This window comes from Lithobates pipiens, unplaced genomic scaffold (assembly GCF_037356315.1).
Source record: "Lithobates pipiens isolate NorthernLeopardFrog02 unplaced genomic scaffold, aLitPip1_a1.2 Scaffold_16, whole genome shotgun sequence".
Taxonomy (NCBI): Eukaryota; Metazoa; Chordata; class Amphibia; order Anura; family Ranidae; genus Lithobates; species Lithobates pipiens.
The window spans coordinates 144536847-144552936 of record NW_027507748.1 but is presented as its reverse complement, the minus strand read 5'-3'; the positions used below and the strand labels follow the sequence as shown (position 1 = coordinate 144552936).

Here is a 16090-nt window from a genome sequence, read left to right as displayed (position 1 = left end):
AATAATTCTAGCCCGAGACCTCCTTTGTAACTCAAAACATGCAACCTGTAGAAGTTTTAAGGCTAAAAGTTTGTTGCCATTCCACGAGCAGGCGCAATTTTGGTGCATGACATGTTTTGGTATCAATTAACTCTGCGTAACTTCTTTCACAATATATAAAAAAAGGGCTAACTTTACACTTTTTTGAATTAAAAAAAGTGTTGTTTTTTTTCCCAAAAGTGTGTAAGACCACTGCACAAATATGGTGTGATAAAGTATTGCAATGACTGGCATTTTCTTACAAAAAGTTTTTAACTTGTAAACAACAAATCTCAGAGGTCCTCAAGTGGTTAAAGCAGCCGTCCTCAACCTTATTTGGCACCAGGAGCCATTTTGTGTAAGAAAATTGTCATTATCTGGGGGGGTCGCATTATCAACGGCCGATTTGTTGGGGCAATGGCTGCTGTTAACGCTTCAATCATTACCACACCATGGTTGATATGGTGTCCGGATGATTGATGCCCATTATTTCTATATTACATTGTAATATAAAATGAAATAGTTAAACTCACCATAATTCAGTCAGTGGGAGATCGGAGTTTGCCGCCAGATGCAACTTGTCACTTGCCACGTTGCCTGCCTTCAGATGCAGCTTGTGACTTGCCTCCATCTCCTCCATGCTCCACTGGTCCCACTTTGTCATCCTCCGGTCCCCCTCTGAGCTCTCACGTAGTCTGACATGTCCTTACAGAGGTATGGGCTGAAAGCCGGAGGACAAGTGTGCAGAAACCTTCATCCCACCCACGATCTACTGATTGTGGTGGGTGCAATGTTTTCCAGATTGCTACGGGAAAAAATAATAAATGCACATTCTTTCTTAGGCATTTTTTTGCAAAAAAGGAAAAAATGCCTATCTTCTTCGCACCCCCCCCCCCTTATGCCAATTGATCAATCAGTATGCATTGTTCAGTAAATTATCAAAACTGATTTCTTCAAGGACCAGAACTCTGCACCTCTACACTTTCCAGTTTTGTGGGTTCCCAAGGGGCCGGATCAAGGATGTTTAAGGGTGGCTGAGGGAGTGCTCTTGATTGCAAGTGTGTGTGGGTTTTTTTTTCTAAACCTCAGTACAGATCATGTTAGGGCTGAAACAACTAATCGATTATGAAATTAATCAATTAATATTTTCATTGATTAATCGGCCAGTAACAAAATGGGGTTAAAGTTAATGAGTCTGATATTTACCAGATTGACCCTTTAATAGTATATACAGTATATCTCTCTAGTATATACATTCTCTCCTCTAATAGTATATACAGTGCATCTCTTCTAATAGTATATATCCACTCTAATATATACAGTATATCTCTTCTGTCTGTTATTCTTAGAGTGGATTAGATATTTTGCTCCCTAACCATATACTTGGTTATTTTTACCACTGCATATAGAGATTTAAGAATAAATTGTCTTTTTTAAAACTTTACATATTAACTAAATTAGACACCACACTTTATTTTTTATTTTTTTGTGACTGCGACTTTGCGGCGGACACATCGGACATTTTTGACACATCTTTTGGGACCATTGTCATTTATACAGTAATCACTGCTATATAAATGCAGTGATTCCTGTGTAAATGACACTGGCAGTGAAGGGGTTAACCAGTGGGTGGCAGTGTAGGGGTTAAGTGTTCCTAGGGGTGTGTTACTAACTGTGGGGGGGGCTGGGCTTTCATTTAGTTAACACTGATCTCTGCTCCAATCACATGGAGCAGAGATCAGCATCACTAGTTGCTAGGCAGAATGGTGAAATACTGTTTACACAGCATTTCCTCCATTCAGCCGCCCCGTGAGACGATCGCGGGTATGCCCTCAGCGATTGAGTCCGTGGGACCCGCGACCGGACTCACGGGGGTCCCGACTGGCACGCTAGTGCGCCGCTGGTGGCGTGCTTGCGATGGCAGGGCGGCATTGAAGGTTGGACATACCTGTATGCCAATATGCTTGCCCGTGCCTTTCTGCCGACGTACATTGGCATGCGCCGGTCGGAAACCGGTTAATAACCAGACCAATTTTCAGCTTTCGGTGCTCCCACATTTTGACAATTGCTCAGTCATGCAACACTGTACCCATATGAAATGTTTTTTTTTTTTTTTTTCCCCACACACATAGAGCTTCTTTTGCTGGTATTTAATCACCGTTGGGTTTTTTATTTTTTGTGCTATAAAAGACCGAAAATTCTGTTTAAAAAATAAATAAATATGAATTTTTATTCGTTTCTGTTATAAAATTTAGCAGATTAGTATATTTTCTTTAATTTTTGCCCAAAATTTATACTACTACATATCTTCGGTAAAAATAAGAACAAATTGGTGGATATTATTTGGTCTTTGTGAAAGTTAGAGTCCAAAAGCTATGGTGCCAATATCAGAAAATTGATCACACTTGAATTACTGACGGCCTATCATTTCTTGAGACCCTAACATGCCAGAAAAGTACAAATACCCCCCCAAATGACCCCTTTTTGGAAAGAAGACCTTCCAAGGTATTTGGTAAGAGGCATAATGAGTTTTTTTGAAGTTGTAATTTTTTCCCACAATTCTTTGCAAAATCCAGATTTTTTTATTTTTTTTCCCTTTTTTGTATGGCGATATCACATGTGTGAGACTTTTACACAGCGTGGCCACATACAGAGGCCCAACATGCAGGGAACACCATCAGGCGTTCTGGAGCACCCAGGCCAATTCTGACATTTCTCTCCTACATGTAAAAATCATTTATTTGCTAGAACATTACATAGAAACCGAAAACATTATATATGTGTGTTTTTTTTTTTTTTTTTTTTTTTAGTTTTCTGCAAAGACCCTAGAGAATACAATGGTGGTCATTGCAACTTTTTATCTTGCACGGTATTTGCGCAGCAATTTTTCAAATGCTTTTTTTTGTTAAAAAAAAATAAATAAAAAAAATAAATAAATAAAAAATGTTGTGCTTAAAAGTAAAGTTAGCCCAATGTTTTTTCATAATGTGAAAGATGAAGTTGTGCCGAGTAAATGGATAGCTAACATGTCACCATTTAAAATTGCACACACTCGTGGAATGGCGCCAAACTTCTCTATGTAAAAATCCCCTTAGGCGACGCTTGAAATTTTTACTGGTTACATGTTTTGAGTTAGAGGAGGTCTAGGGCCAAAATTATTGCTCTCGCTCTACGGTTCGCAGCGATACCTCATGTGTGGTTTGAACACACGTTTTCATATGTGGGCGTGACTTATGTATGCATTCGCTTCTGCATGCGAGCACATGGGGACAGGGGCGTTTTTTAAAAATTTTTTTTTTTTTTTTTTTTTTTTTTTTTTGTTCATTTTACTTTTAGTTTGACATTGCTCTATGAAGCCAGCTCGCACATCTCTGGGGTACTGTGTTTTCTAGTCCAATTCAGGTCTGCATTCAGCCAAACATTCAGGCTGAAATGGTGAATGGAAACTCACCAGACCCCTGCTGTGAGCCGCTCTGTTCCTCAGTGTGAACCCAGCCTTGAACCCCTTTTACCCTGAGGCAGTTTTCAGGTGTTTTAGCTCTAAAAATAGCACCTGTAAAGCGACTGAAAACTGCCTCTCATGCCTCCCCGGTGTGGAAGCCCGAGTGGCTGCAACATAGGCGCTTTTAACACCTTTTCAGCCTCTTCTTGGGGGTTAAAAGCACCCCGCTAGCGGCCACAAAGCACCACTCAAACTAGCAGCGCTTTAACACTAACAGACCCACTGTCCCAGTGTCAAAGTAGCCTTAAAGTGGCACTGCAATTGGTGGAATTCTGAGCAGTAATCAATTCCCTTGTACCAAACGAATTGGTGCTGAGTTTTAAGCTGCCGGGGCATGGTGTTTTAATTGACTTTTTAGGGTCAATGGCAACTGTTAATGAATTTTGCATGATCGGAAAAACATTTCAAAGGTGGATTTTGACCTGCTGTAGGCTTCCTTCCAACCTGTATTTCCACGTCAGGGTTTGGATATCTATAGACTTGTATGGGATTGCCAAGCCCTTCAACATAGACCCTTGGCCATGGCTCTTGGTTTGCATGCGTTTACGTTTTTTAACTTTAGGTGAAACCCCTCATTCCCCCCCCCCCCCCTTTTTGTGTAACCCAAGGGCTTTTTATACTAATATTTAAACTTCTCCCACAGTACAGTTCCAGATTTGATTATATCCATGATGGAGCTCCCTTTGCTGGAATGGCAGGACTGTGCAAGCAGGAAGTGGTCACAACTTTCACAGGGTGAAAAAGCAAAGTTTTCTGCAACCTCAAGTCTTATGGATAGCTTCATGGCTTGTTCATCACAGCTTCAGTAAGTAATTATCTATGATACTAAAAGATGGCTGTGATTGAGAACACATGCCAGTATCACTTAATGGGTGACATAGTGTTTTTTAACATGCTTCCCTGACTTTTATGTGCTTGTTTATTGGCCATGTATTATTTTGCTAATGAGTTTCATGGTTAAAGCTCATTATTAGTTGTTGAAAGTTCTCATCTGTATGAATTATTTGCTCCATTGACTACTTTTTCCGTGAACAGCTGTTTCTGCCTCTTAATCAAGAGGATATATATATATATATTTTGCATTTTGGTAACAAATTGTTTTTATATTGTAAAATTGAGCATATTGTATATGAAAAGAACGGCACCATCAATTGTAACATTACTAGCGATATCATATCCATGTAGTTCAGCCTTCCAATAACTGTGCTGGTCCAGAGGAAGGCAGCACAAGTACGCAAAGCAACAGTTTTGCGTTAGCCAGGGATAAAAGAATAATTTACAGACAGTCATAGAAACTACCAATTTACCACAACACAGAAAATGAAAGCAGGAACCCTAAACCCATGAAGAAAAATTGAATATATTGCAGCTTACTAGCCCTAGGTTATGGTGGCTGCATTATATACAAAAGAAAATTACTGCTCTAAGGTCAAACGTGGGATACACGCATAATGACAAGAAAACATATATGAAGCTGCGCCAAATATTAATCAAACACTAAAGAAATATAGGATAAAAAAATGTCCACACTGGTTGCTCTTGTGTTAACACCACGGTGAATATATATATATATATATATATATATATATATATATATATATATATATATATATATATATATATATATATATATATATATATATATATATATATATATATATATATATATATATATTAGTGCCTGACCACCGAAAAGATTGTGCTTACCAGATGGCCAAGTGTAAACAACATTTAGATATGACCCAGCCGCAGCCTTTAGGTTATACCAGGGGTCCTTGTATCTCACAGGAACGAGACCTCATACCCAGGAAGCCACCTTGATGTTCCACAGGATAGTTTTATGCTTTAAATGGCAGTACGCAGATTCAAATAGAAAAGCGACTGCCCATAGTGCAATACCATTCATATATTTTAATACATTTTTTTTTTTATATCAATTCGCATTAAAAATAAAGCCGGCTGGCAAGTTCGGGACCCCGTCCTCTCCTGTAGCGTGGTGATGTTACTGCATGCCCTCCCAGACACGTTTCGTCATAGGTGACATTTTCAATGGGGAACCTACATGATGTGTATATAGTTTTTTTTTACTTATATTTATCTGGTGATCCTACTAGTTTCACATTTGTTTTCTTCGGGTGGCAAATGTCAATCACTTTTCTGCAACTATGGAGGCGCAGCATTGTCACGCTAGGAAAGGAACTGTTGTAGAATTACTGAACAACTCCCCATTTCCTTATCCCCATAGCACAGATAAGGGCTTACACTCTAACAGACCAAAAGGGAGCTAGTAAGAGAACTTCATTAGGGTTTTGGGGGTTTATATCAAGGGTATTGATTTAAAGTGGTTGTATAGTCAAAAATGTAACTTTTACCTACAGGTAAGCCTATATAATGCTTACCTGTAGGCAAAAAAAAAAAAATCTCCTAAACCTGTACGGTTTAGGAGATATTCCCCCTGCAAAGAGCTGCTGACTGCAGAGGCGCATGTGCATAGGGGATTCTTGGCTGAAAGCCTGGCAGATGCTGGACCTTGCTGGAAATAAGTCTCCAGCATGCATGTGCGGGAGTGACGACATTGAGGCTCCGGCGCTGAGTGGTTGGAGCCGTGATGTTATCACTCCCACGCATACCCGGAAGACACACTGAGCCAAGATGTCATCTACCTCTGAGTGGACCAGGTGAGATACTGACGCCTCGTTCTAAGGCAAGTATTTAATAATGGGCTAGTATGCGGTGCCTTTTGCCTTACAGGTGTAGAAAGTGTCAGCGGGTTTACTACCGCTTTTAAAAAGCTCCTCTTCACATTTTCAGTAGCCCGTTCTTTCATATCATATAGCCCCCTTTACATCACTTTCCTTTGTCACCTCATCACACCACTGCTCCCCCACTGCACATCAGTGTCTGGATCAAGGGTGGCAGCTTCCCAATTTGTGCATGTTGACAAGTACATGATTGGTTATTGCTGATCAACAGGGAGAGTAATGGTAATGGGGGGAGGGCAGGAGAATGTGGCGTGGCAGCTAGCTGCTGATCACACCCAGAGCATGTGCCGTAGTTACTATATGCTGTATACACCAATGTGACTTGTATTCATTTATCAGAAATGCATCCTGTCCAGAGAGAACAGTCAGTAGGTCCATGCCATGGGTTGCCATTCAGTGATACCTGGCTTACATACACTTTGAGTCCAGAAAACCCCCCAGATATGTTATCCTTCTGACTCAATCGGGTGTTCTAATTGGCGGCCAACTCCTGATATAACTTTTATTTCTTAATGGAAAAGTTCATCTTTCCTAACATGTTATATCCACATTCAGGATGTAACTGATCAGTAATGCAGCAATTGCTGAGCGCAAAAAGTGTAGCTAGCCACAGGGTGCTATACAGCTCCAGACCAGTGGTCCATTCCTAGGCAATAAAAACCCCTCAGGATAGTATACCCACCTTGAAGCCTGGACCCATATAAGGACCAGCGATATGGAAAGCTAGGACCGATTCATAGTGATTGTTAGACCGATACTGTAGCTTTACACCTTTAAAGTATGAGGCTTAGTATCTGTTAATTGCAGAACACTTTTAGGTGTCCCCCTGATTAGTATTCTTTGTGTAAGACCATTAAGAACCCAGGATAGTGCTTAAGGCCGGCCATAGACTGTTTGAATCTCTGTCGGTTCAGCAGGAACCGGCCGAGATTCGAACCATGTATGGGCAGTCTAAAATGTACCAAGTTAATCAACTTGGGTGCGACCAGCCTTCCGGATTTTACTTGAGTCTATCGCTAGCTGCAGGTATAGCCGCTAGCAATAATCACTAGCTTGGTAGGATGGATTCCACTGTAAACACGGTCTGTGTTTTGAGGAATCAAATTTCTTTCCTGAAACCTCTGGTCAGTGTAATGGCCTGCATAAGTTTATTCACTTATCAGGTCTTTCAAACTTGGCAGTAAAAATTCCAACATTCAGAGCTTAGTCTCAGGTGGATAATTAAGTTACATCCCAATTTTAAAACAAATTCCTCCACCAGAGCACTTATAAGGTACTTGGACACTTCCTCCTGCCACAAGGACTTTGCTATAGGACCATTGACACCTGGGTTACTGTGTATCCTTCTATGGACACGATTACTCCATTTTCACACCCTTCTTTCCAGAGTTACACCCTCACTGATGGCAATGGCAGAAACCAGACACAAGGGAACCACATAAACTGAGGCAAACACTCTCTGCCAAAGGTTTTTACAATGTTTCCCTTTCACTGGAGCAGGACCCGTTTTTACACCAGTCTCTGCATTCAATACTAGTGACCTCTCTGACAAAGTCAGATTTCTCTGACCGGTAACTGCCTTATTACAGCCATTTAACTGTCCAGAACTCTAAAGCACCAGGCTTCTTCTCCATCACCTTCTCTACCTGAGTTGGAATTGAACATGCCCACTCTAGAATCGGTAGTAACCATGGAGAAAGAATAGGCCCTGGAGACGGTGCTAGACAAGGCTGTGAAAGATGTCACCCGCAGGCTCCTTTACATTTGATACTATAGCTTCATGCAAAATACTTGCCAGTGTAGACATGGTCACTTATGCAAAAGCATAAGGCAAAAGCCTCAGCATAGTTACACTTGTTACTTACTACTCCATCTCAACATGCCCCCTAGGTACTAAAAGACCTGTGAAATCTAAAAAAGACAGACATTCTCCATTCGAAAATACAATGGACAATTTGAGTACTTCTAAAAAGATTTCCACTCCTAAATCAACTTATTGTCTCTATAGAAGATGTTCGTTCATTTTACCGATCCTGCATACAGAAAATTTGAGGCACTCTTAAAGGCCGCTTCTTGCAGGTTCAGCCCTTCAACAGGCTATAGTTGCAAATTTTGTTTGTCAAACTGCAGCTAATTGTGGTAGGGCAGTGAACAATCTCCAGGATCCTGTATTCCAGTGCCCAGTTCTGGCAGAATATTTCCAAATATTGTCTTCTGTCCTACTTTGTCTGTGTGATGATCTAAAACAAATCATGACACACATTTCCTGAGTGAATATTTTCTGTCCATTAAAGTGGTTGTAAACCCTTCTGGGGAAAAAAAAACACCCTGCAAGATGAAGGCATAATGAGCTAGTATGCATTATGAATCGCTTACCCGAGAACGAAGCCCCCCACAGCTGTCCTAGTCTCCCCCCTCTGGCCAGCAACATCTATCCCTGAGGTTAGTTCCGGGTATCGCGGCTCCGCTGCTGTGATTGGCTGGAGCCGCAATGACGTCACTCCCGCTCATGTGTGTGAGCCGCTGGGAATGGCACAGTACAACTGAAGCAATGGCACGTACGTGCCATTGCTTCAGTTGGCTTAAGTGCGCATGTGCCGCATGACGTTGGCACATTTAAGTACAGGGATATCTCCTAAACCGTACAGGTTTAGGCGATGTCCAGTGCAGCTACAGGTAAGCCTAATTTATAATCTTGCCTGTAGTTTAAAGTGGTTGTAAAGGGGTTTACAACTATAACTGAGAATTTTATGGCTAAAAGCTTCTACAGCTGAAGCTGCTTGTAAAAGACTACTCGCTTGTTTGCTTTTTGTAGAAGGCCATCTCTTTGGTGATGCACATGAGAAGTTCATTAAATAGGTCACAGGAGCCGCCCTTTGACAACGGAAGATTCCCGAACCTTTTTCTCGGGAGCCTCTTCCTCCTCTAAGCAAAGTGTCTCACCACTCTTCCCAAGCTTTGTCTTCAAAGCCAAAATTCAGCCTGCCCTTTTGGGTGCAAGACTTGGTACACAAACTCCACCAAGTCTACCCCAAATTTCCCACAGAGAAGGGACACCCCTAACAGTGGTGAAACATCTGTTGCAGTTTTCATCCCTTTGGGTCATAGAAGTCCCAGATCTAAGGGCTTTGTGAGGCATTTGTTTCTGTCTGTGCTTTAGTGTTGCCTGATCCCCCCCCCCTCCCCTTTTGGTGGGCTTTATCGTTTTGTTACAGCCAGCCATGCATGCATGACCAAGCCACCAGATAACCTTTCTAAAAAGCATCTCTACATAATTTGTCTGGAACTGTTGAATGTGCATCTCTCTGGCTATAAAGGGGGGAGAAAATCTAAGGCCTGGTACACACTATCAGGTTTTTTTTTTTTTTTTCTCCCCACTCATTCAACCCAGTGGGCTAAATGGGGTGGGGGGGGGGGGGTGGACTTTAGTGTGGGAGAATCTCCCCACTGAGATATTGTGTTCTGGCTGGGACTGCCCTAACCTACCACCAGAACACACCAGTCAGTGCCGGTGGCAGCCAATAGCTGATCAGGTTCTGGTTTTAGCAGAACTTGGGCAGGCTGGTGTACACACTGGCCGAATGTCAGCTGGCTTCTGTTAACCTCGCCGATACGATAAGATGTTTGGCCTGTGTGTACCAGGCTTAAAGCGGCACTTTACCCCTAACAACTTGCTTCTTGCTGGAGGCTGCCATTTTGCTGAAGCCCGGAGCCCCCAAACAGCAGTAAATCATAAAGTGGAACTAAACCTATTGATTTTTAATATAAAAAAGTTATGTTCCTGGAATGCTGGGGTTGCTAACTGTCACATTTGATTGTGTTCTCAACCATCAAATGGCTGGTGTCATAACTGATTACATGTGCAGCACCATAACAGTTGCAGGTTAACCACCTTTAAGACCGCCCACTGCATATACACTGCGGCTCTATTGTGCAAAAAAACGTAACTGTATGTTTCATGCAATAGATGTTGTGGGCACGCTATCCGCTGCACAGAAGAGGAGCCAATGCACGTGCCTGGCAAAGCCAATGTCCGCCGGCCACCCGCTGACGCTTCAGAGAGGCAGAACGGGGATCTGCCTATGTAAACAAGGCAGATCCCCGTTCTGACGGGGAACATGGAGTTTTGCTGTTCCTAGTGATTAAGAACAGCGATCTGTGTTCCTGTCAACTTCCCACACAGTAAGAAAACACCAACAGGGAACAAATTTAACCCTTCGATCTTCCCTGCCAGTGTGATTTATACAGTAATTGGTGCAGTGGTTAACCACTTCAGCCCCGGAAGAATTTGCTCCCTTCCTGACCAGGCCATTCTTTGCGATACAGCCCTGACGTGCATTGGCTTGGGGAAACACGCGGTGGGTGTGTGAGCACCTGCTGTGACGTCTTAAAGGAGCGACTTTACAGCTACGGCCATTTGCTCAGCCGAGCCAACCTGCCACAGTATGACTGAGGCGGCTGGTCGGCTAGTGGTTAAACAGAAGCAGCTTACTTGGCTGTAAAGGATAGGCGAGTTTAATTCTGCTTTAAGACTCAGCAGATGGCCTCTGCAAACTCCAGATTCCCCAAAAATTCCTAAAATGGGAGAGCAAGTGAGCATGTGCAGAGCAGGGGGAAATGGTGTATTGCTGGATTTTAAACGGTATAGACACTAGGGGTGCAACGGATCAAAAAATCAGATCGTTCCTCGGATCAGAGTCACAGATCGGATCATTTTTCGGATCAGCAAATTGAATTTGCAAAAACCTGTGAAAATTCCATCACCATATAGTCCACACTGTGATATCCACGTTGTCTCCCCCACTGTAATATCCGCGTATTGCAGAGTATGGAGGGATAGCTGTGACTGCAATTGTCAGAGCAGCGCTGTGGGCACTCTACAGTGCTGCTGCCATCCGATCTCTCCCCTCCACTGTACAGATTGGTTCACAGGGGAGAGGAATCGTCATTTGACGGAGCAATCAAATTGTAAACAGCCTCCAAATGTGCAAAGATGGCTGCCTCTCCAGAGTTAGGCAGAAGCAGCGGCCTTTCCATGGCGATCCGTTGCACCCCTAATAGACACTTATTTTTAATGGTTTACATAGCTATACCTGCAAAAGAGGCCAGCCTGAAGTGATCTAGCAGGACGTTTTCTGACTAAAGTTCCACTTTAAGGATCAGATTCAATCTGGGAATAGAAATAATTTGAAAATGTAACCCAGCCAAAAACATTGTTCCCCTAGAGAGCATATTGCTAGACTTGCCTGGTACATGGCAGGAAGGACCTACTGATATTCCCCAGTTGTACTGTAATCGGTCAATTGCAGAAAGTATGAATAACTACTGCCTCAAAAAAGCTTCACCCCACACAAAAATACAAATCGAATAGTGCTGTAATATCCCAAAAATCAACTAAAATATCATACCTGATCATAGCAGACACTTATAAAAAAAAAAAACACTGGGCTGAAATGAATTAATGTTAACACGACTATGCCATTACGTCATTTATAATCAGCTATCGACCATAATTGCAGCTTAAAGTCACTCATTTATCACTAAAACTGTCACTGTGAAGCTCTCTAGGTAAACCTCCCCTCCTACACAATGTCCTAAGTGATGGTTGGCTATTCATTTATAATTATCAAGGCGCAACAAAGAATGTTCAAGTGAGAAACGGCATGAATCATTTTATATGCAGTAAGCAAAACAAAGATTTACACGGCTCGGGTTGTAGGGATGATGTGGGGATGATCCGTTTGCATTACCGCTTGTGTTGGGTAGAAAGAATAGGCTTGCATATTGCCAGATTATTCTTGTGTGCCAGATTCACTCCCATCATCCTTGGCAGCATCCAGTTCCTAAACTGTTTTATCAGAAATGTGGCCCCTGCTTCTGAACCCTTTTTGTTCAAGGAATTTCATCAAGCCTTGGAGCTGTAAATTCATATTTCACTTGCATTCATAAACCCACTCTGGCTTATGAGAAAGATGGAGTAAGGCATACCCCATTGCTTTTTATTTATCCTGGGGTATCCAGCAGAAGATATCTCTCGAGTACCTGGACAGCTTTCTTATCAGTGAAGTCTGCATCGGGGAAGGGAATTGGAGACCTGGTTCTCTTGCTTGTCAGTACGTGCTTGTTAGAAGCTTGTGACTGTGGTGGTGGATGGAGTACGCAGTTGGCCGAAAAAATAAATAACCATGTCTCAATTATAGGATTTTTCTGTGACGGGCTCACTTTACTGAGATCAGTTCAGGTTGTAGAAGGTGTTCACAGTGCAGTATGAGATGGGGTCCGAAGGCTGGCAGAAGTATAAAGCCAGCAAGAGACTAATTCTATCCTAGTTTGATCTCCAATTTGGCTGAACTGTGCTTTACTCAAGATCTACACCCCTGCAATTAAAATTGTAAGATCAAGAGCCAACAGTCCATTTTGTAATGGAGATTGACTTATACAGGTCAGTACGTTTTTTTTTTTTTTTTTTTTTCTCTCATACAGAGCTCACAATCGTTTTATCTGTCTTAAATAGATCAAGAACAAAATCAGCAAAGTCTAGAATTAAGAGAAGTATAAAGTGTTCTTTTCTATTCAGTACACAGTGGGGAGGAATGTTTTTTAGATGCCGTGAAGAACAGCCTTTATAAATGGTAATACTTATGTCAAAGTCAAGCAGAGGGGATTGGATTTGCAAGGAGTGGGGGACAAAGTATGTGTACGCACACAGTGCAAGCACCTGTCTTTAATTTCTCTCCACAGGCAGGAAGAAGAGGAGTTACTAGAAAAACTGTGTTGTGATCTAAGTGTTGGGAAAGAACCTCGTGCTGCGCTTTTCTACAAGGAAGAGGGAAATAAGAGGTTTGGAAGAAAACAGTACACAGCTGCAGCGGTTTTATATTCAAAGGTACAAGCTGCAGAAACTGGGCAAAAGTATGAAATGTTTCTTTGCTAATAAGCTGTTCACTCCAGACTGCATTGTGCTTTGAGGGTTTGCACGCACTAGCCCCCATAGTTAAACTCTAGCGTAGCTTTCCATAGAAACCAATCAGCTTCCAGTGTTTGGTGTTTTTTTTTTTTTTTTAGCTTAATTGACCAAGCTGTAGTTCCAGTAGAAGCTGGCTACCATGCAGCCGCACCATGTTTTGCACTTGCCAGTTTTAGTAAATCAACCCCATAGTTTGAAGGAGCCCTAACCCAAGAAGTCAACCAGGGTTTATTGCGCAGTATGAAATTGCTTTGTCTGGGTGCATCTTCTGCTGGAATAAATGTTTGACGCACACAAATTCCCATAATGAGCAGGTATCTAGAACTGTGTATATATTACTTGCAGCAGCCTCCAAGCCCCATTGTTGCACCCAAATACTGAGTTGTTCTGACTGATGAAGCTTGGACACTTTTCAGGTAGTGTCGAAGCCTGCCCACTTGCTCTTACACATTCCTATTGGCCCATCACTATGACCTTACTTGTCATTGGTAATGTGAAAGGCTGGAAAGGGGTGCACAAGCTTTTACAAGGCCAAGGCTTGGCTTGGTATTTGGGCACGGTAGTAGAGCTTGAATGTTGATGCAGATATGTGCACCTCCTAGGTGCCTACACTTTATACCTGACAGATGTGCTTCAACAATACCCTTTACCTCCTGTACATTGATTCTAATTAGCTAAGAGTATTTTAGTTTGTATTCAAGTGTGCAGAAATATAGATGTTTATCACGCAGTTAGTGTTCAATCCTTCTACCCCCTTTTTGTTTTTTTCCCCCCTGTAATCCACCTAATAGATACAGCTGTTTCCCTCTACAGAGAAAAAGGGAGATACAGATCTTTTTATTGCAGATTTCTACATAGAATATAATGGATTTCAAAGACAAGCCGATTTCTTCACATGAATGATGGGCAGAGTGGTCTATCATGAAGTGCGAAGTTGAAGCCCCAGGAATTAAAGGAGTTGTAAAGGCAGAAGGTTTTTTTCCTTAATGCATTCTATGCATTAAGATAAAAAAACCTTGTGTAGCAGCCTCCCCAACACCCCCCTATTACCTAGCGATTGTCCATGATCCCATCAGCCATCCAGTACACTCCTGATTGGCTGGGACATAAAAGCGGCGCTGTTGGGTCCCACGCCTGTCAGCCAATTGGGAGAGGGGGACGGGGCCAGGCCGGGGCTCTGTGTCTGGCTACACAGAGCTCTGACTTGGCTTGGGTGACCCCTGTAGCAAGCTGCTGGCTGAGGGGTACTCAAAGGAGGGAGGGACTAGGAGTAGCAAAGGGGGACCTGAGAAGAGGAGGATCTAGTCAACTCTGTGCAAAACCAACTGCACAGAGGAGTAATAACATGCTTGTTATGTAGAAAAAAAGCCTTACAATCACTTTAAGTGTTACATTTGCCATCATGTGACCTGGACCTCTATATAGAATTGGTTGGATAGTACAGTATATTGTGGAAAGCTGGGTCTGAGTCTGGATACTTCAGTCTGAAGACATTGCTGACATTAATGCCTTTTACGGTGCTGTATTTACAGGCCACATGGCCCTTTACAGCAGTGGTCCTCAACCCTGTCCTCAGGGCTCACTAACAGGCCAGGTTTTATGTATTACCTTGGGGAGATTCAGACTAGAATAATGCAATCGCTGAGCAGCAAATGATATCACCTGTGATGTATTTCAGTTATCTTGGAAACCTGGCCTGTTAGTGGTCCCTGCGGATAAGGTTGATGACCACTGCTTTACAGTATCAGTCACATGATGAAGAATGGAGTGCTTCGGATTTCTGTCATTACAGGATAATGCCAATGTTTTTCTATATCTAATATGTATTCTGCAAAAAATGAAGATAAAACTTCTGAAGCACACTTGGCCTTATGGATGACTTCTGTTAATTTCATCATTTATAGAAAATGAAGATCAGTTGTCTGCCAACATTAATTGGCCTGCTGGTTCTGCAGGGTAATTGCTGTTCAAAATCATTCTAGCTTGGGACAAAGTTCAATTTTTCATTAATTTGTGCCAAAATATTTTGCATTAGCTTATTAAAAGGTGTTTTTGGTAAGAGTTTCCCAGCGTCCCCTAGCATCTTTGCTAACTCTGAGTGTGTGTGTCCTGCAGGCTATCTCCCATGGCAGCCCTGGCACTGAGGAAATTGCAGTATGCTTTGCCAATCGATCAGCAGTTCTCTTTTACCTTTGCCATTACGCAGTGAGTATTATTTACTTCTTTGCTGTCAGTCTGGAGGTTTGTTCTGAGCTAGATTTCAATGTAAATCATCATTTCTGCGAACCCCATGCTGTAGATCTCAGTTTTTCTTAGGCCTGTCATTTTTCTTATTTCCTTTTTCACACATGCTGTTGTACACCGTGATGTCTCCCTCGTTCATCTGTCATTTCTCCAACTGAGCCTTTCAGCGCTCTAACTATTTTTTAATTATGAAGACTTTTAGAAGTATATAAATAGCTTGTTCGCAAACTGCAGGTAGCATGGTAATTGAATTCTTTTTCCAATGAACTTTTCTACTTAAAGGTGCAGTTACTGTGACAAAGTAGACGGCTTAATTGTGGGCAGCTTACTGTTCTGCTTCCCAAATGCATTAGCTACTATATCTGATCTAGAACAGCTGGATGTCATTTTGTGCAAATTGACTTTATGGGTCCTTATAATTCTCCACAATTGCTCTGTCCCTTGGGCTAGAGAAAGATTGCAATAAAAATATTGTTTGCTCTGCATGAAAAGTATTTTAGAACTTTTCAGTTATGTGAGGTGAAGGAAGGTACTTTAATAGTTTTTAATGCACACATCCATATGCGTATTGCTGTTCTGGTAACCATGTTTAAGTAT

General features: G+C 42.1%; 1 protein-coding gene across 1 annotated transcript in view; it reads left to right on the top strand.

The window, feature by feature from the left end:
* Positions 1-16090, top strand: part of SMYD4 (SET and MYND domain containing 4) — a 91689-nt gene that overhangs the window by 22963 nt on the left and 52636 nt on the right. The window contains exons 2-4 of the mRNA XM_077480571.1: positions 4164-4325; positions 13024-13168; positions 15365-15454. Of these exons, the coding sequence (XP_077336697.1) occupies positions 4189-4325; positions 13024-13168; positions 15365-15454 (372 nt within the window). The 5' untranslated portion in view covers positions 4164-4188. The remainder of the gene's footprint in view (positions 1-4163; positions 4326-13023; positions 13169-15364; positions 15455-16090) is intronic.